Source organism: Pelophylax lessonae (genome assembly GCF_965119305.1).
Source record: "Pelophylax lessonae genome assembly, chromosome: 2".
Lineage (NCBI taxonomy): Eukaryota > Metazoa > Chordata > Amphibia > Anura > Ranidae > Pelophylax > Pelophylax lessonae.
Genome location: NC_138769.1, coordinates 16,993,038 through 17,013,938, shown reverse-complemented (window position 1 = coordinate 17,013,938; position 20,901 = coordinate 16,993,038). Strand labels below are relative to the sequence as shown.

Here is a 20,901-nt window from a genome sequence, read left to right as displayed (position 1 = left end):
GTAGGGAGACCACAGCCAACACTGGTGACTAGTCCTTTGTTCTCTAAACACAATTTTTTTTTGTGGCACAGCTATAACAATATAGGTCCTCCTTAAAGTGTAACTCCATTTTTGTTGAGAAAAAAAAACATCTCATCTGGGTGATCTCTGTTCATTATAAGGATTTTAACAAACGTTGTTGCAGATTCCTACCTTTTGTTATTCTGAAGAAATCATTGTTTGTTCCTCTGTGCTGAGTGGGTCTAATGGGAGTGGTTTCATAATTATCTATCAGCTGTGGCAGCTGCAGAGCCCCAATGAGGAAATCTGCTGGGCCTGCATCCCTTTAGACGTGTTCCTATTGGAAGTATCTTACCGAAAATGACATTTTTGTTGCAGGGGATGCGAGAAATCTGACTTGTATCTTAGGCAGACTTCTGGGAAAATTGGTGAGCCAATCACACAAGCAGGAAATTATGTTTCTGGGGGTGTGGTCAGTATACATTCTGTGTACAGAACAGCTCCAGGCGGCCATATTGTATTGCATTCTCAGAAAATTACAACAGCTGCAGATTAAAATGGAAAGGTAATTTCTAATAACCTTCAATTACAATATGATTTGTGTGACAGTTGTATACGCTATATTGTTTTTTCTTTTTCCTCACGAAAGTGGAGTTACCCGTTAAGGGTGCTTGGGAGATAAAAATCCAAGATTTTTTGAGATACAAGTCCAATTAACCACTTGCCGACTGCCGCACGACTATTTACGTCGGCAGTCAGCCCCTCACAGGCAGAGCGACTTAGTACTACGTCGCTAGCCTGTGAGGGTCTAGGGAGCGAGCACCGCCCCCGGAGACGCGCTTCCGCGCGGTCACGGACCCCCCTGCGCGCTCGTGACCGGCGGACCCGATGTGCGCCGGTCACTCGGCGATCGTCGCTGCAAAGGGAGAAAGGCAGGCGGCTAGTGTAAACAAGCCGCCTGTCATTCTCCCCTGTGTAGGAATAGGGATCATACGGTTCTACTATGAAGGACCGTTGATCATTGTTCCTACACCTCAAGCCACAGCCAATCACAGTTAGAATCACGCCCCTAGGGACACACATAACCCCTCCCTCTCAAAAAAAAGTTAACCCCTTCACTGCCAGTGTAATTTTACAGTAACAGTGCATATGTATAGCACTGATTACTGTAGTAATGTAACTGGTAACCCCAAAAGTGTCAAAAATGTCAGTCAAGGGTCCGATCTGTCCACCGCAATATCGCAGAACCGCAATTAAAAAAAAAAAAAAAATTAAAAAATCGTAGATCGCCGCCATTACGCGTTAAAAAATAAAACAACAAAAATGACAAAAATCTTTCCCTTTGTTAGTAAATGCGATAACTTTTGCGCAAATAATCAAAATACGCTTTTTGCGATTTTTTTTACCAAACATAGGTAGCAGAAAACAAATTGGCCAAAAATGTTAAAAAATTGATTTTTACATTTTTTGGGGGAATTTCATATAAAGAAAATGTGAAAAATATTGTTGTTTTTGCAAAATTGATGCTCTTTTTTTGTTTATAGCGCATGATCAAAAAAATCGCACAGGTGATCAAATACCACCAAAAGAAAGCTATTTGTGGGGAAAAAAAGGACGTCAAATTTGTTTAGATACAGCGTCGCACGACCGCGCAATTGTCCATTAAACTCACGCAGTGCCGAATCGCAAAATAGGCCCTGGTCAGGAAGGGGGTAAAATCTTCCGGGGCTTAAGTGGTTAAGGGTGCTTGGGAGATAAAAATCCAAGATTTTTTGAGATACAAGTCCAATTAAGGCCAATCTCCCGATCAAACTAAGCTTTACTACGCCTAGTCTTTACCGAAAAAGCAAAGTTTGCTCAAAAACTGTAAAGGGAACATCTAAAAATGTTAAAGTGATACTAAACACACACTCATTTACAATGTCCCTTCTGTTTCTGTATATGGATGATGGCACTGTAATTATTTTAGCCACTTGCCCTCTGGAAGGTTTTACCCCCTTCATCACCCGGCCATTTTTGGTGATACGGTACTGTGTTATTTTAACTGACAATAGCGCGGTCGTGCGACGCTGTACCCAAATAATATGTCCTTTTTTTCCCCCCACAAATAGAGCTCTCTTTTGGTGGTATTTAAACACAATTAACAAAAAAAAAAAAAAAAGACGACCGACAATTTTGGAAAAAAATTCGGTCACTGGCGCGCTGTGCTTTTCACAGATGAGAGCAGGTTCACCCTGAGCACATGTGACAGAGGCGAAAGAGTCTGGAGAAGCTGTGGAGAACGTTATGCTGCCTGTAACATCGTTCAGCATGAGGGGTTTGGTGGTGGGTCAGTGATGGACTGGGGAGGAATATCCATGGAGGGACGCACAGACCTCTACAGGCTAGATAATGGAACCCTGACTGCCATTAGGGATCTGGATAAAATCCTTGGACCCATTGTCAGACCCTACGCTGGTGCAGTGGTTCCTGGGTTCCTCCTGGTGCAAGACAATGTCCGGCCTCATGTGGCGAGAGTGTGCAGCCAGTTCCTGGAGGATGGAGGAATTGATACCATTGAATGGCCCCCACACTCGCCTGACCTAAATCCAATAGAACACCTCTGGGACATTATGTTTTGGTCCATCTGACACCGCCAGGTTATACCTCAGTCTGTTCAGGAGCTCAGTGATGCCCTGGTCCAGATCTGGGAGGAAAAACCCCAGGACACCATCTGTCGTCTCATGAGGAGCATGCCCCGGCGTTGTCAGACATGCATACAAGTACGTGGGGGCCATACACACTACTGAGGACCATTCTGAGTTGCTGCAATTAAAATTCAGCAAAATGGTCTAGCCTGCTGCATCATTTTTTCACTTTGATTTTCGGGGTGTCTTTGAATTCAGCCCTCTGTAGTGATAATTCTCATTTCCATCAAACGATGTGGCATCCTTTCATTCCTAACACATTTATCCAGTCCATACCAGTATAGATCCTAACACATTACCAAGTCCATACCAGTATAGATCCTAACGCATTACCCAGTCCATACCAGTATAGATCCTAACACATTACCCAGTCCATACCAGTATAGATCCTAACACATTACCCAGTCCATACCAGTATAGATCCTAACACATTACCCAGTCCATACCAGTATAGATCCTAACGCATTACCCAGTCCATACCAGTATAGATCCTAACGCATTACCCAGTCCATACCAGTATAGATCCTAACACATTACCCAGTCCATACCAGTATAGATCCTAACACATTACCCAGTCCATACCAGTATAGATCCTAACACATTACCCAGTCCATACCAGTATAGATCCTAACGCATTACCCAGTCCATACCAGTATAGATCCTAACACATTACCCAGTCCATACCAGTATAGATCCTAATGCATTACCCAGTCCATAGCAGTATAGATCATAACACATTACCCAGTCCATACCAGGCCATACCAGTATAGATCCTAACATATTACAGAGTCCATACCAGTAGAGATCCTAACACATTACCCACTCAATACCAGTATAGATCCTAACACGTTACCCAGTCCATACCAGTATAGATCCTAACACATTACCCAGTCCATACCAGTAGAGATCCTAACACATTGCCCAGTCCATACCAGTATAGATCCTAACACATTACCCAGTCCATACCAGTATAGATCCTAACGCATTACCCAGTCCATACCAGTATAGATCCTAACGCATTACCCAGTCCATACCAGTATAGATCCTAACGCATTACCCAGTCCATACCAGTATAGATCCTAACACATTACCCACTCCATACCAGTATAGATCCTAACACGTTACCCAGTCCATACCAGTATAGATCCTAACACATTACCCAGTCCATACCAGTAGAGATCCTAACACATTGTCCAGTCCATACCAGTATAGATCCTAACCAGTGGTGCACCGAAATTTCGGCCACCGAAATTTTAGGGCCGAAAATGGGCTTATTCCATTTCGGCCGAAATAGGGTTAAAAATGCCGATAGTAAAGATGGCCGCCGCGAGCGCAGCGCAAGTTTCAAAAGACCCGCCTCTGGCCGTCCTTTCCTTTCTAAAGACCCGCCTCTGACCGTCCTTTCCTTTCTAAAGACCCGCCTCTGGCCGCCGGCAGCCCGCCTCCCGGTGATGTCACTACTACTATGCTCTATGCATGAATGAACTAACAGACCCGGCGGGCGGGTGAGCGGCCGCTAATAGCTGTAACTAAGTAAGCTCTTCACCTTGTTATCAGGCGGGTATCTCCGCTGACATGGAAGTGAAGTGCTTACTTAATTATAGCTATTAGCGGCCGCTCGCCCGCCCGCCGGGTCTGTTAGTTCATCCATGCATGCATAGATGGTAGTAATAGTGACATCACCGGGAGGCGGGCTGCCGGCGGCCAGAGGCGGGTCTTTTGAAAGGAAAGGACGGACACCGGAGGAGCTGCGAGTAAGGACTCGGAGATGGAATCATTGGGATGGGGAGGGACATTTTAAGTAAGTACATGCTGTTTTTATTGAATCATTTTACCAAAAAAATATTATACTACGGACAGTTCATATAATGGAGGAAATTGAGGAGGAAACCCAGGATCATTGCAGAGGGAATACATTTATTTTAAAGACCCAAAAGCCAGATAAAGCATTTGGAGGTCCCCTAGACATGAGCAGATATACACAGATCAACATACAAAGCTATGCAATGCTATGCTGTTACCTTACAGCAGTAAGGTGAGTGGCCTGTGAGCACTTAGTTGTTATTACATTGAAGATTTAGGCGGGGGGGGGGGGGGGGCGCTGAGCCAGGGGGGGAGGGAAGCTGAGGCGAGGTTACCAATGGTATTAGTATTATGCAGCATGAGGGGGTTAATGTATTGCCACTGCTGGTCACTGATGCATTAGTGACCGATCAGTGACAGTTAATTAACCCCTTTGTGCTGCATTAGTTCACCAGTATCAGTGCAACCAGTGTTAACACTGATACTGGTTGCACTAATGCAGCACAAAGGGGTTAATTAACTGCCACTGGTCGGTCACTAATGCACCAGTGACCAGCAGTGGCAATACCTTAACCCCTCATGCTGAATACAAATACCATTTGGGGAAAAAAAGTCATTTTCGGTTTTGGTTTTCGGCCAAGGGCATCCTGCATTTTCGGTTTCGGTTTCGGCCCAGAATTTTCATTTCGGTGCATCCCTAATCCGAACACATAACCCAGTCCATACCAGTAGAGATCCTAACACATTGCCCAGTCCATACCAGTATAGATCCTAACACATTGCCCAGTCCATACCAGTATAGATCCTAACACATTACCCAGTCCATACCAGTATAGATCCTAACACATTACCCAGTCCATACCAGTATATATCCTAACACATTACCCAGTGCATACCAGTAGAGATCCTAACACATTACCCAGTTCATACCAGTATAGATCCTAACGCATTACCCAGTCCATAGCAGTATAGATCCTAACACATTACCCAGTCCATACCATTATAGATCTCAACACATTACCCAGTCCATACCAGTATAGATCCTAACACATTACCCAGTCCATACCAGTATAGATCCTAACACATTACCCAGCCCATACCAGTAGAGATCCTAACACATAACCCAGTCCATACCAGTAGAGATCCTAACACATAACCCAGTCCATACCAGTAGAGATCCTAACACATTACCCAGTCCATACCAGTATATATCCTAACACATAACCCAGTCCATACCAGTATATATCCTAACACATTACCCAGTCCATACCAGTAGAGATCCTAACACATTACCCAGTCCATACCAGTATAGATCCTAACACATTACCCAGTCCATACCAGTATAGATCCTAACACATTACCCAGCCCATACCAGTAGAGATCCTAACACATTACCCAGTCCATACCATTATAGATCTTAACACATTACCCAGTCCATACCAGTATAGATCCTAACACATTACCCAGCCCATACCAGTAGAGATCCTAACACATTACCCAGTCCATACCAGTAGAGATCCTAACACATTGCCCAGTCCATACCAGTATAGATCCTAACACATTACCCGGTCCATACCAGTAGAGATCCTAACACATTACCCAGTCCATACCAGTATAGATCCTAACACATTACCCAGTCCATACCAGTATAGATCCTAACACATTACCCAGTCCATACCAGTATAGATATCCAGCATGAGATTTTCCCTATCTCTGCTCAGAGTAATTTAGTGAACCGAGTGATTATCTGTCTTTGATCGCTCAGTTCTTGGTGTAGAACTGGCGGGGGGACAGCTGCTGCATCGGATTCATGATGCATCTACGTAGGTGAGTATGAAAGCTTTTTTATTTAATTATTAAACCTTTTCTTTTAAGACTCCACTCTACACTAATATTAGCTCACACAGACATGTATTTACCATCCCGTACTTTCCCCAGTCACTCCTCTGACATGCATCCTGCAATGTGACTGCACACAGGAAACAGATGGAAATCATGTGTCATACCCAACATCAAAATCATTTTCTGACATTCAGGGTCAACTTATTACCTAAATGTGGAAACCACTTTCTCTATCAAGTCCTTTAAATTGTTTGGATTTACACTGCAGAGTCTCAGTGACACGACGACGTTATTCTGATCCCCAGAAACCATCCGGACAGCCCCTGTGTGTGTCTACGTGCCCAGTAATGCCGTGTGAAGATTCATTCCCATCCCCCGCATCCTCCTCATCACTGACTGACAGCAGCAGCCGGCATACATACACTGATACCTGTACAGTGAGAAGAGGGACGCTGCACTCCGACTGACCACCACTCCATGGATGCAGCGTGTCCCAAATTCACATACATACACCAAATCAGCCACATATATATACATTATATTATATATAGTCAAGTTCCTCCACCACAAACTCGCTTATCCGTAACTTTATGGACCTTGCTTTATGCACTGGTGCGCAGTCACCGCCTTCAGAGGTGTAGTGGAGTTGATGCTGCAATGGGTCAGGGCTGCTTTGGCAGCAAGAGAGGGACCTACTCAATATTAGGCGAGTAGCCGTAACATTATGGCTGATCAGTGTATTTTCCAAATCTGAGACCATCACTTCCATAATAAAATATGCCCAAAAGGATAAAGAATAAAATGGCATCCATTACATTCTCCAACATCCAGAATCCCAGCTCTACAGACGGGTGCCAACAAGCTCACTTTCCAGAGGAGGGAAATGTTATCGGTCGCCCACTCATAGTTCCTGGGTTTCCTTCAGCAACACTCCAAAGCAGACCTGAATTTAAGAAGTGAAGATTTGCTATGCTATAGGTAACATTTAGAAATAAAAATCATGCCTAAGCATTACTCTAAAGCACATGTGTCAAATACAAGGCCCGGGGGCTGAGTCCGGCCCTCCAGGCCATTTCATGTTGCCCTTGCAGCCAGGGCTTTTTTTATAACTTGTAAACACAAGGACAGCTTTCCTCTTTGCGGCTCGTGGCTCTCACATATACCTGCCTGCCCTGCATGCACTCACGGCACGAACAGATGACCAATGATATCCCTGCAAGTACAAAGTACACTCCTGAACTCTGCACTCTGTACGTAGCGCACTCCTGAACTCTGCACGAAGCGCACTCCTGAACTCTGCACTCTGTACGTAGCGCACTCCTGAACTCTGCACGAAGCGCACTCCTGAACTCTGCACTCCGTACGTAGCGCACTCCTGAACTCTGCACTCCGTACGTAGCGCACTCCTGAACTCTGCACGAAGCGCACTCCTGAACTCTGCACTTCGTACGTAGCGCACTCCTGAACTCTGCACGAAGCGCACTCCTGAACTCTGCACTCCGTACGTAGCGCACTCCTGAACTCTGCACTCCGTACGTAGCGCACTCCTGAACTCTGCACGAAGCGCACTCCTGAACTCTGCACTTCGTACGTAGCGCACTCCTGAACTCTGCACGAAGCGCACTCCTGAACTCTGCACTCTGTACGTAGCGCACTCCTGAACTCTGCACTCTGTACGTAGCGCACTCCTGAACTCTGCACTCTGTACGTAGCGCACCCCTGCTCTAAAGGATTTAAAGGGATTGCGAAGGTTTGCTTTTTTTTATTCACTTGCCACCTAGGTCAACTCTGGCACTCCTCTCCTACAAGTAAAAATCATTTTTTTTGCTAGAAAATTTTTTAGAACCCCCAAATATTATATATGTTTTTTTTTAGCAGAGACCCTGGGAAATAAAATGGCAGTTGTTGCAATCTTTTATTCTCCCATAGTATTTGCGCGGCAATTTTCCAAACGCGTTTAAAAAAAAAAAAAAAAAAAAAAACTTTAAAGTTAGCCGCATTTTTTTGCATAATGTGAAGGATGAGGTTATGCCAAGTAAATAGATACCTAACATGTCACGCTTTAAATTTTTTTTACAGGTTACCGGTTTAGAGTTAGAGGAGGTCTAGGGATAGAATTATTGCTCTTGATCCAACGTTCGCAGCGATACCTCACATGTGGTTTGAAAGCCATTTACATATGTGGGCGTGTCCTACGTATGCGTTCGCTTCTGCGAGCAAGCATGGAGGCGCTTTATCTTATTTTTAAATGTTTATTTTATTTTTATTTTTCTATTTTGACACCTTCCTTTTACATTTTTTTTGTAAACATCCCTTGTAATAGGAATAGGACATGACAGATCGTTCTTTTTTTGGGGGGATTTTAGACTTTCCAGCCAAGAAGTGAGATCTGGGGTCTTTAAGTCCCCAAATCTCCCCTCTAGGCTGGAAAGCCTAAAATCCCCCCCCCCCCCCCCCAAAAAAAAAAAAAAAAAAAAAAAAAAACAATCTCTGCTTCCCAGCTGAGGCATTGGCAGTATTTATAAATGCAGAGGCCGGGCGTGACGTCATAACATCGCACCCAGCCTCCGAAAGATCATAGAGACTGCCGGAGACCATTTGGCCCGTGGTATTCTCTATGGTAAACTTCCGGTGCGGATTCCTTCTCAGGCTTGCCGATCGCATGGGCGAGCCGGTAGAAGCACCGCAGGGTGGCGGAATGGAATGTTCCCTTCCGCTGCCTGTAAAAACAATCAAGCGGCTGAACAGCCGCTATGATTGTGTTTATGGTGTAGGGAATTGCCTGCTATAAAAGAAGATATAAAGTCTGCGACGGCACATGACGTTGTGCATGAGGGGGGGGGGGGAGTGATTAAATAAAAATACCACACCTATACAAGGGTTTTGCCACAGAGCCGCCCCAATCCTCCTCTTTTGGAGTGCCCTGGAGGCGCTCCTGGCTCCTACCCTTTATTAGGTGTCCCTCCTTTCTATGGGGGCACCCATGCAGACTTGCTCCCAAGTCCCGCTGCTGCATCAATTAACACAGACAGCGGGACTCGCAACCGCCACCCGCATCACTGGATTTGATTGACAGCAGTGGGAGCCAATGGCTCTCGCTGTGATCAATCTGTCCAATGAGGTCAGATACAGCAGCTGGAGCTCGTGCACATGGCTGGATCGGATCGGGCTCAGGTCAGAAAAAGGAGGGCTCTGGGGGCAGCTGCAGCACAGACGTTTTTTTACAACCACTTTAATTTTGTTTTGAATTTTGTTTTGAATTCATCCTGAAAAACAGCAATGCTTTCCCAGTGCCTAGGCACTCCTATTCTGTCCAGCCTCATAGCTGAAGATCTGCAGTGTGAGATCATCTAAGGCACTGCTGCTCTGAAGTGAGATTTAGTTATGTGAATATTGTGCTGCTCACCCCCCTTGCTGGAGAGGAAGCCGTACCTAAGGATCTGTACTGCAAAGATCTCTCTGCTTCTGTTTTCAACTCCTGTTCCATAGTCTCAAAGCTGTATATATGCAGTGTGACTTCCAAAGCACTGCCACCCCTGACTGCTAGTCTCACCAGATTTAGAGTGAGATTTGGTGATGTCAATATTGTGCTGCTCACCCCCCTTGCTGGAGAGGACGCTGTACCTGAGGATCTGCATTGCAAAGCTCTCCCTGCTTCTCCTTCATTCATTATGTACTCACTTCCTGTGCCTAGGCACTCCTGTTCCATAGCATCATAGCTGTATATCGGCAGTGTGTTGGTAGAGAACAAGCACGTAGCTGTCGTGTGAAACGTGTCTACTGTCCTACCCTGCTGTACCTTGTAAGACTTATGTGAATAAAGAACTTTTCTTCATTGGATTCCGTGGTGGTGTGCGACCATTTTCTTCTTTCATGAGATCATCTAAGGACCTGCTGCCTCTGACTGCTAGTCTCAACAGATTTAGAGTAAGATTTGGTGATGTCATTACTGTGCTGCTCACCCCCCTTGCTGGAGAGGAAGCTGTACCTGAGGATCTGCATTGCAAAGCTCTCCCTGCTTCTCCTTCATTCATTCTGTTCTCACTTCCTGTGCCTAGGCACTCCTGTTCCATAGCATCATAGCTGTATATTGGCAGTGTGAGATCATCTAAGGCCCTGCTGCCTCTGACTGCTAGTCTCCCCAGATCTGGAGTGAGATTTGGTGATGTCAATACTGTGCTGCTCACCCCCCTTGCTGGACTGTAAGCTGTACCTGTGGACCTGCAATGCAAACAACTCCCTGCTTCATTCTGTTTCTATTTCCCTGCCTAGGCACTGCTGTGCTGTAGCCTTATAACTGTATATCTGCAGTGTGAGATCGTCTAAAGGAGAGGTAGCCCCCCCCCCCCCCCCGAAGGGTGGAGATCTACTTCATGTACATACCTCTAAATCTCTAGAATTAAATTAATTTACAGGAACGAAAAAATGGCACTGAAACCAGGGGTTCACCAATAAGGGAGAAATTGAAGGAGGAGACCCCCATCCTCACCTGCTCTTCTCTCTTCTGTTTGCGCAGCTGTAGCCCCTCCTCCTCCCGCCTTCGTCGCATCTCATCTGGATTCAGAGACTTGTTCTTGTAGCTCTTCATCCGAGAGTTTTCCTTTCCTGAGCTCGTCATGGTTACTGCGGAAGGGAAAACAACACATTTTTTTTTATTTTTTCTTAGGAGATAAAATATAGATTAAGAAATCAAGAATGGAACAATTATGTATTTTCTGAAAGCAGAGACCCTGGAGAATAAAATGGTGGCTGTCACATTTTTGTATGTAGCACGATGTTTGTGCAGCAGTTTATCAAACACATAGTTTTAAAAAAAAAAAAAAGTCAATAAAATAAATTTTAGGTAACATAATTTACCAATTATTTTTGATAAAAATATAAAAACAAGTAAATAGATACCAAACATGGCAAGCCTTAAAACTGCTCGCCTGTGAAATAGCAAAAAAAACGACGGTACCTAAAAATTCTCTGCAGGCGAAGCTTTAACCACCTCCCGCCCTCTATATAGTAAAATGATGGGTACGAGGTGGCTCTTTTGTTCTGAGACAACCTCATACAAAGTCGTCCCACTCTCTCCGCAATTGCACGCCTGTTCCTGGGAAACGCCCCATCCCCGATCCCGGTAAAGAATCGATGACGTGGCTCTTTACCCATCAGATCAGCTCCGTCCAATCACAACTGATCACATGTAAACAAGGAAATGACGCTCAGCGGCTTTCCTCTCATCACAATGAGAGTGTCAGGAGAGCCAATCAGGGGCATTTCCTCACAGGGGAGATCTGCACAGATAATCAGGGCACTGATCAACAGTGATGCAAGTCAGTGCCCAGCAGAGAAGCCAATCAGTGTCCGTCAGTGATGCCAATCAGTGTCCGTCAGTGATGCCAATCAGTGTCCGTCAGTGATGCCAATCAGTGCCCGCCAGTGAAGCCAATCAGTGCCCGCCAGTGAAGCCAATCAGTGCCCGCCAGTGAAGCCAATCAGTGCCCGCCAGTGATGCCAATTAGTGCCCGCCAGTGATGCCAATCAGTGCCCGCCAGTGATGCCAATCAGTGCCCGCCAGTGATGCCAATCAGTGCCCGCCAGTGATGCTAATCAGTGCCGCATAATAGTGCCTCCTCATCAGTGCCCATCAGCACCGCCTATCAGTGCCCATCAGTGTTGCCTATCAGTGCCCATCAGTGTTGTCCATCAGTGTTGCCTATCAGTGCCCATCAGTGTTGCCTATCAGTGTTGCCAATCAGTGCCCGTCAGTGAAGCCAATCAGTGCCCGTCAGTGAAGCCAATCAGTGCCCACCAGTGATGCCAATCAGTGCCCGCCAGTGATGCCAATCAGTGCCGCATAATAGTGCCTCCTCATCAGTGCCCATCAGCACCGCCTATCAGTGCCCATCAGTGTTGCCTATCAGTGCTGTCCATCAGTGTTGCCTATCAGTGCCCATCAGTGTTGTCCATCAGTGTTGCCTATCAGTGCCCATCAGTGTTGCCTATCAGTGTTGCCAATCAGTGCTGCATAATCGTGCCGCCTCATCAGCACACATCAGTGAAGGAGAAAAATTACTTATTTACAACATTTTCTAACAGAAACTAAGAAAAACCTTTTTTGTTTTTTTTTTTTTTCTCCAAAAAATAAAACCCCAGTGGTGATTAAATATCACTAAAAGAAAGCTCTATCTGTCTCAAAAAAATTATCAAAATCTAATTTGGGTACGGCATTGGATGACTGCATAATTGTCATTCAAAGTGCGACAGCGCTGAAAGCAGGAAATTGGCCAGGGCAGGAAGAGTGTAAAAGTGCCCGGTAGGCAAACCTTTACAGGTCATTGATTTAGAGCTAACCGTGAATTCTGGCCCTAGAAATATTGTTCTCACTTCAACGTTTGCGACAACACGTCACGTTTACATACATGTGCTCTCCCTACGCTGCGCTTTTTAGATGGGTGTGTACGGGGGAGAAGTTGGTGAAGCTCCAGATATAATACTGTATAAATACTGTAGCTGCTGACTTCTACTTTTAGGGCACTTACCTGTCCAGGGATCCAGTAGTGTCCTCACCCAAGCCGATTCTTCAATCAGCAATCGGGTCCTGGCGCCACCATCCTTACTAAGGGAAACCGGCAGTGAAGCCTTGCCGTCAAAACTAGGTACCTGCTCCCCCTCAAAAGGTGCCAAATGTGACAGAGGAGGGGGGCAGACCAGAGGAAACTCCTCTTTTAAACTTGCAGACCAAATTGCGCACGCTTGTGGAATGGCGATAAACTATGGCAGTTAAAAAATTTCCATAGACAATGCTTTAAAAAATGTTTACAGGTTATTGCAGAGAAGGTCTAGCGCTAGAATTCTTGATCTCACTCTAACTTTCACGGCGATACATGTGTGGTGCGAACACCATTTACGTATCTGTGCGCTACATACGTATGCGTTTGCTTCTGTGCGTGAGGGATGGGGGGCAACTTTCATTTTTTTTTTTTTTTTTTTTTTTTTTTTTGCACTGTCCGTTTACATTTTTTTAACACTACTATTCAGCTATAAGCCCCGTAAATCACTTGCAAACCACACACACACATACATACACATTATATATATATATATGTGTGTGTTTGTGATTTACATACATAATAAATTATATATATATATATATATATATATATATATATATATATATATATTTATTTTTTTATTCTTTTTGTATGTGCCGATTATCCTGAAATCTCTACCCCCTATGTATTGTGCTTCTAACATGTCACTATTTCACAGCTAAATGTATCTTGAACTGCAATTTGTAAAGACTGATATTTGCATTCATATGTTGATCTATATGACTTTTTCTAAAATTATATTCTTATATCTATAGTGGTGTTAATTCAACTGTTTTGGATCCTGAAGAAGCCCCTATGTGCGGGCGAAACGCGTAGATCCAAAATTACCCACATCTGCTTTAACTGTTTGTGCTTAGTGAGACACACCATGTGGAATGACGTATTGTCAAATGTCATTTGTCTTTAACATATGGTATACTAATAAAAAGTAAAAACATTTTAAATTTTGTATTTGTGCTAATTTATGCCTGGCACTCTCAAATCCCTCTATTTTTCCCAACCCTATTTCTCTTAAGCGAGAAAGAAGGGGGGTGGGTTTTTCTCCTCAATTTTATTACTGAGGGATAGTGCCTGGTACACTACTATTTTTTATAGTAATAGAGCAGAATCTCTCCCCATCCTCCCCTTTTATACATTATATATATATTTATTTATTAGGGATAGACCGATATGTTTTTTTCAGGGCCGATACCAATATTTTGGTCACAACGTATCGGTATTGGCCGATATTTTGTACATTTAAAGTTTTTAAAAATGAAGGCAATTTTTTACACAAATCTGGTACTGAACATGTTCATTTTTGTTTAATGCTTAATGGCTGGCTTGCTGGCACCCTGTGGTGGATGGCTGGCTGTCATCCTGTGGTGGGTGGGTGGGTGGCACCCTGTGGTGGGTGGGTAGCTTGCACAGGGGCTGTGGGTGGCTGGCTGGTACAAGTCCTGTGGGCGGCTGGCTGGTACAGGGCCTGTGGGAGGCTGGCTGGTACAGGGCCTGTGGGCGGCTGGCTGGTACAGGGCCTGTGGGCGGCTGGCTGGTACAGGGCCTGTGGGTGGCTGGCTGGTACAGGGCATGGCTGGCTGGTACAGGGCCTGTGGGCGGCTGGCTGGTACAGGGCCTGTGGGCGGCTGGCTGGTACAGGGCCTGTGGGCGGCTGGCTGGTACAGGGCCTGTGGGCGGCTGGCTGGTACAGGGCCTGTGGGCAGCTGGCTGGTACAGGGCCTGTGGGCAGCTGGCTGGTACAGGGCCTGTGGGCAGCTGGCTGGTACAGGGCCTGTGGGAGGCTGGCTGGTACAGGGCCTGTGGGAGGCTGGCTGGTACAGGGCCTGTGGGAGGCTGGCTGGTACAGGGCCTGTGGGTGGCTGGCTGGATGGCACCCTGTCTGTGGGTGACTGGCTGGCACCCTGTGGTGGGTAGCTGGCTGGCACAGGGGCTGTGGGTGACTGGCTGGCTGGTACAGTGCATGTGGCTTGCTGGTACAGGGCTTGTGGGTAGCTGGTACAGGGCCAGTGGGTGGCTGGCTGGCTGGTACAGTGCCTGTGGGTGGCTGGTACAGGGCCTGTGGGTGGCTGGTACAGGGCCTGTGGGTGGCTGGTACAGGGCCTGTGGGTGGCTGACTGGTATAGGGCCTCTGGGTGGCTGGCTGGTATAGGGCCTCTGGGTGGCTGGCTGGTATAGGGCCTGTGGGCGGCTGGCTCGCTGGTACAATGCCTGTGGCTGGCTGGTACAGGGCCTGTGGATGTGGGTAGCTGGCTGGCACTGGCTGCTGTGGGTGGGTGTATACTCCCATGAGACTCTTACCGACTCCAGACGAGGCTGTCCAAGGTGAGGGAGGCAGCCTAAGAAGGCAGAATGACGTCACAAAAATATTGGCCAGTTTCAGGGCCGATACCGATATATCGGAGAAAGTGCATATCGGCCGCTGATATATCGGCCTTGCCGATAATATATATTACACGTATTGCGGTCGGGACGTGGTTAAAGATGTTTAAGTATTTATTATTTATATATTATTTACACTTTATTTTTTTTAACTTTATTACTATCACAAGAGGGCTAACAACCCCCCTCAGTGATACCATGGCCAGGTTTCAGGTCCTCTTTATGGAAACATTAGGGGTCTACTAGACTTTGAGGCTCCATTCACACCTGAGCGTATCGGTTTCAGGCGTTTTATTGGGCTTTTTTTGCAGGCGTTTTTCAGGCAATTTTTGCAGGTGTTTGGAGTCAGGCATTGACATCTAACAAAAACACCTGTAATAAGCCAAAAAAGAAGCTCATGTACTTTTTTGAGCTTCAGGCAACAAAACGATCAGATGTGAACAGGGGCCATTGAAATGAAGGGGATTTTGCTTGCTGGGCGTTTTGAGACTTCAGAGATCCGCGGTTTGCAAACTGAAATACGCTCAGGTGTGAACAGGGCCTTAATGTCTCCCCTGCCCTCCAATGCAGCTATTCAAATACAGATTGTGCTTGAATAGCTTCATTCTCGGCTACAGTAGCCAAGGAATAGCAGCTGTGACCCTGGAAGTGATTTAATACATGTTGCTTCCGGGGACACATAGTGTGGGGGGGGTTACCTAGGATCACTTTTATTGCTGGCTGTTTAAGCCAGCAGCAAGGTCACAGCTACAGCAGCAGCCAAGATTTAACCACTTGTCTACCATTCTGTCTATAAACGTACCTTGGTAGGCAAGTGGTCAATGAACATCTGATTGCTAATCCTCTCCTGTGCTTCCATTCAGCTGGTTTCCTCCTCAGTTATAAGACATGAATGAACTTCGGATGAACTCTGGGTGCAGAATCCTCACCATCCCAAGCATCTTCCCTGGATTGGGTTACATCCCGTGTACTGTACACAGTGACTCTGCACCAATCACTTCCCTGGGGCTCATTCACACCTCGTATTCTTACCTTCCCCACTGCACACAGAACGCAGGCAGATAAACGCAGGGCGCGGCTCACAGCCATGGACGGTGTGTATGTTATACAGATTTACGGCTCTGGTTTGGAATTCTAACACACAAATATCCAACAAATGGAATCTACTTTTTTTGTATAGTAAGACACCAAAGCAAAATGAAACAAAAAATGAAAAAAAAAAAAAAAAAAACAGCCACCCCTTCAGAGCTGGTTCACACTGAGGCGATCCGACTTGCCGGGGCGACCTGTGAAGTCGCGGTGCACAGAGCGCACCGTGACCTCGGAGCGACATGCACGGACTTCATATCATTGAAGTCAATGCAGTTCGCTCCAGGTCGCCCCAAAGTAGTACAGGACCCTTTTTCTAAGTCGGAGCGACTTGTGTCGCTCCTATTAGAACGGGTCCTGTGCTAATCTATGGCAGGCGACCCACCGCGACTTGTCAGGGGACCAAGTCGCCTGACAAGTCGCCCCAGTGTGAACCAGCTCTTAGTCCCTTGCACAGTTGTAGCGGTTCCTCTCCTGGACTGAAATGGCTTCTTCTGATTTCACCGCACACTGTGAACTTCTCACAATGTGCATTAGTAGAGCCAGTCTCATTTTCTGGCTGGAGGACATCCAGCATCATATAGCCCCTAAGATAGAGCCCAGCTCATTTCCTGACTGGAGAACATTTATCATCATCTAGACCAGGCATCACTAAAAGGCGGACCGTGGTTCAGATTCGAACCGAGTCAGTTTTGTATCCGGACCGTTGCCGTTCGGCCGTTTAGATGCCGTTCTGCCCAGAGTCGTCACGGTCGCCGCTGTCATTCTCATTCTTTCGAGAGCCAACAGCAGGAGGTAGGACAGCTCTAGATGAAGGGCAGGGGCTGCCCGAGTTAACAAGCAGGGGATTGTTTTTTAGGATGCTGGCACACAATCACCAGCTTGCAGCTCCCGCCCTCTGTTCAGACCTGCTGTGGCTCCCACTGTTGGCTTTGTCTGTGGATGGCAGGACAGAAAAGGGGGGAGATGTAAAGGGGGGCTGAGGACAATAATAGGGGAGCTCAGGAGAGTAACGAGGGGCTGTGGACAGTAATAGGGGGGGGCTGAGGACGGTGATGGTGGGGGTGGAGGGTGGGGAGGACTGGGGACAGAGATGGGGGGGGAGAGACCGAGGAGGACAGTAATGGGGGGGGGGACGGAGGACAGTAATTGGGGGGGACGGGACGGAGGACTGTAATGGGGGAGAGACTAAAAACAGTAATGGGGGGGTAAGGACAGTAATGAAGGGGGGGTAAGAACAGCAATGAGGTGACTGAGGACAGTAGTGTTGGGGGGCTGAGGACAGCAGCGTAAGGGGTGGCTATGGAAAGTATTGTAAATGGGGATATTTTGATGTGAAGGGGGGACCGACAATGCTGATGTAAGAAAGCAATTGTGATAGGAGACTTGATTCAGATCTGTGCATGCCCATTTGCTCGCACATGTTGCATGTAGGGCAGCCCATTTATTTTAATGAGCTGCCCTACCTAAGAAACGCAGAGAAACAGGTCCTGACCTTTTTTTTTTTTTTTTTTTAATCGCACTGCTTTAAACTGCATGATGCTGCAGCACCAGCTTTGGTGCGCACAAATAAGTGCCGTAAGGGCTGATGTGTGGGGGTGCCATTAAGGATTAATGGCACCCCCAGACATCTGCTAAAGTGCTGCGCATTTCTCTATGGGTCGGGAACGCATCGATTTTGCAGATGTTCCCCAGCCGCAGAGTTGTGAAAATAGCCTAAGAGGAGAGGGGAGCTGAAATATGATCAATGATCTGAGTCATCTCACAAACATGCGATTCAGACCTCTGATGGAAGGATGTTTTACTGACTGGACCTTACCCCTGATCTAGAACCTCCATTCTTCCCACTGACCACCAATGTAAGGGACATTCTTCCCACTGATCACCAATGTAAGGAGCATTCTTCCCACTGACCACCAATGTAAGGAGCATTCTTCCCACTGATCACCAATGTAAGGAACATTCTTCCCACTGACCACTAATGTAAGGAGCATTCTTCCCACTGATCACCAATGTAAGGAACATTCTTCCCACTGACCACCAATGTAAGGAGCATTCTTCCCACTGACCACCAATGTAAGGAGCATTCTTCTCACTGACTACCAATGTAAGGAGCATTCTTCTCATTGACCACCAATGTAAGAAGCATTCTTCCCACTGACCACCAATGTAAGGAGCATTCTTCCCACTGACCACTCAGTAAGGAGAATTCTTCCCACTGACCATCACACTAATGTACTGTGATGATCTGTAGATTGATTCTAAATCCAAGTCTGGAATGTTATATCAAGGGTTCCTCCATGTTGGAAAGGTTGAGAAAAGCTGCTTTGTACAGATCTGCATATTGGTGGAGGGGATGTTTAGAAGATCTGATGCTCCCATACATCTTCTCTAATTAGCAGAGCGAGCAGCACAAACACATTTACCCGGGGCAGCTGCTGAGCTTAGAACTCACAGTGTGTCTTCCCTGTTGGGAATTATCCTCCCAGAGTTCATTCCCGGGCACATGTTAGAGCATCCGATCGATGTCTGACTGAGCCGACACCTCGTGTACCGCACCCTAACACTCTCTGTACATCTGCCACACTCTTCACTGTCTGCTGTGTGTCAGAACTGCGAGACAGAGCAGAGGAACAGATGAATCCATAGACAGAACATCCCGCCCTTCTACCCACCTGCCAATATCAGTTTAGTTTTCATTCACAAGGAGAAACGGTTGAAAATTGAATATTGAAAAATGACACGAAAGACAACTTTCCGACCCCCCTCAGTACATATACTGCAGCGGGACGGCACGTACAGGCACAATCACGTACATCATGTGCCTGCTCCAGGTTTAGAAGCATGATGTGCATCCCAGTACTCGGGGCCCAGTGATCATGTGACTGCTATGCAATCACATGATCACGTCAACAAAGCGGTTATAAATAGTTGGTATCAGTGGGGGAGTAATAGCGGCCCATCATTGGGATCGGTGGGGGAGGAATAGCGCCCCTCTCTGGTATCGGTGGGGGGGAGGAATATCATTCCATCGCTGGAATCGGTGGGGGAGGTATATCGTCCCATTGTTGGAATCATTTGGCGGAAAATTGCCCCACCGCTGGTATCATTTGGGGGGGGGGGGGGAGGGAGGGAGGGAACGACAGTGCCCCATCGTTGCTATTATTGGGGGGGAACAGGGCCCCATCGTTGGTATCATTTGGGGGGGGAACAGGGCCCCATCGTTGCTATTATTGGGGGGGGAACAGGGCCCCATCGTTGCTATTATTGGGGGGGGGGAACAGGGCCCCATCGTTGCTATTATTGGGGGGGGGGAACAGGGCCCCATCGTTGCTATTATTGGGGGGGAACAGGGCCACATCGTTGCTATTATTGGGGGGGAACAGGGCCCCATCGTTGCTATTATTGGGGGGGAACAGGGCCCCATCGTTGCTATTATTGGGGGGGGGAACAGGGCCCCATCGTTGCTATTATTGGGGGGGGGGGGGAACAGGGCCCCATCGTTGCTATTATTGGGGGGGAACAGGGCCCCATCGTTGCTATTATTGGGGGGGGAACAGGGCCCCATCGTTGCTATTATTGGGGGGGGAACAGGGCCCCATCGTTGCTATTATTGGGGGGGGAACAGGGCCCCATCGTTGCTATTATTGGGGGGGGAACAGGGCCCCATCGTTGCTATTATTGGGGGGGGAACAGGGCCCCATCGTTGCTATTATTGGGGGGGGAACAGGGCCCCATCGTTGCTATTATTGGGGGGGGAACAGGGCCCCATCGTTGCTATTATTGGGGGGGGAACAGGGCCCCATCGTTGCTATTATTGGGGGGGGAACAGGGCCCCATCGTTGCTATTATTGGGGGGGGAACAGGGCCCCATCGTTGCTATTATTGGGGGGGGAACAGGGCCCCATCGTTGGTATTATTGGGGGGGGGGGAACAGGGCCCCATCGTTGGTATTATTGGGGGGGGGGGAACAGGGCCCCATCGTTGGTATTATTGGGGGGGGGGGGAACAGGGCCCCATCGTTGGTATTATTGGGGGGGGGAACAGGGCCCCATTGTTGGTATTATTGGGGGGGAACAGGGGCCCATTGTTGGTATTATTGGGGGGGAACAGGGCCCCATTGTTGGTATTATTGGGGGGGAACAGGGCCCCATTGTTGGTATTATTGGAGGGGAACAGGGCCCCATCGTTGGTATTATTGGAGGGGAACAGGGCCCCATCGTTGGTATTATTGGAGGGGAACAGGGCCCCATCGTTGGTATTATTGGAGGGGAACAGGGCCCCATCGTTGGTATTATTGGAGGGGAACAGGGCCCCATCGTTGGCATTATTGGAGGGGAACAGGGCCCCATCGTTGGTATTATTGGTATCACTAGGAGGAATAGTGCCCCATTGTAAGAATCACTGGGGGGACTAGTGCCCCATTGTTGGTATCATTGGGGGGGGACCAGTGCCCCATCATTATTCCCCATCGTTATCACTGGGAGGAATAGTGCCCCATT

General features: G+C 47.2%; 1 protein-coding gene across 1 annotated transcript in view; it reads right to left on the bottom strand.

The window, feature by feature from the left end:
- The window catches only part of KPNA1 (karyopherin subunit alpha 1), a 99,526-nt gene that overhangs the window by 46,896 nt on the left and 31,729 nt on the right, over positions 1-20,901 (bottom strand). Inside the window, exon 2 of the mRNA XM_082246512.1 lies at positions 10,822-10,955. Coding sequence (XP_082102638.1) covers positions 10,822-10,950 — 129 coding nt within the window. The 5' untranslated portion in view covers positions 10,951-10,955. The remainder of the gene's footprint in view (positions 1-10,821; positions 10,956-20,901) is intronic.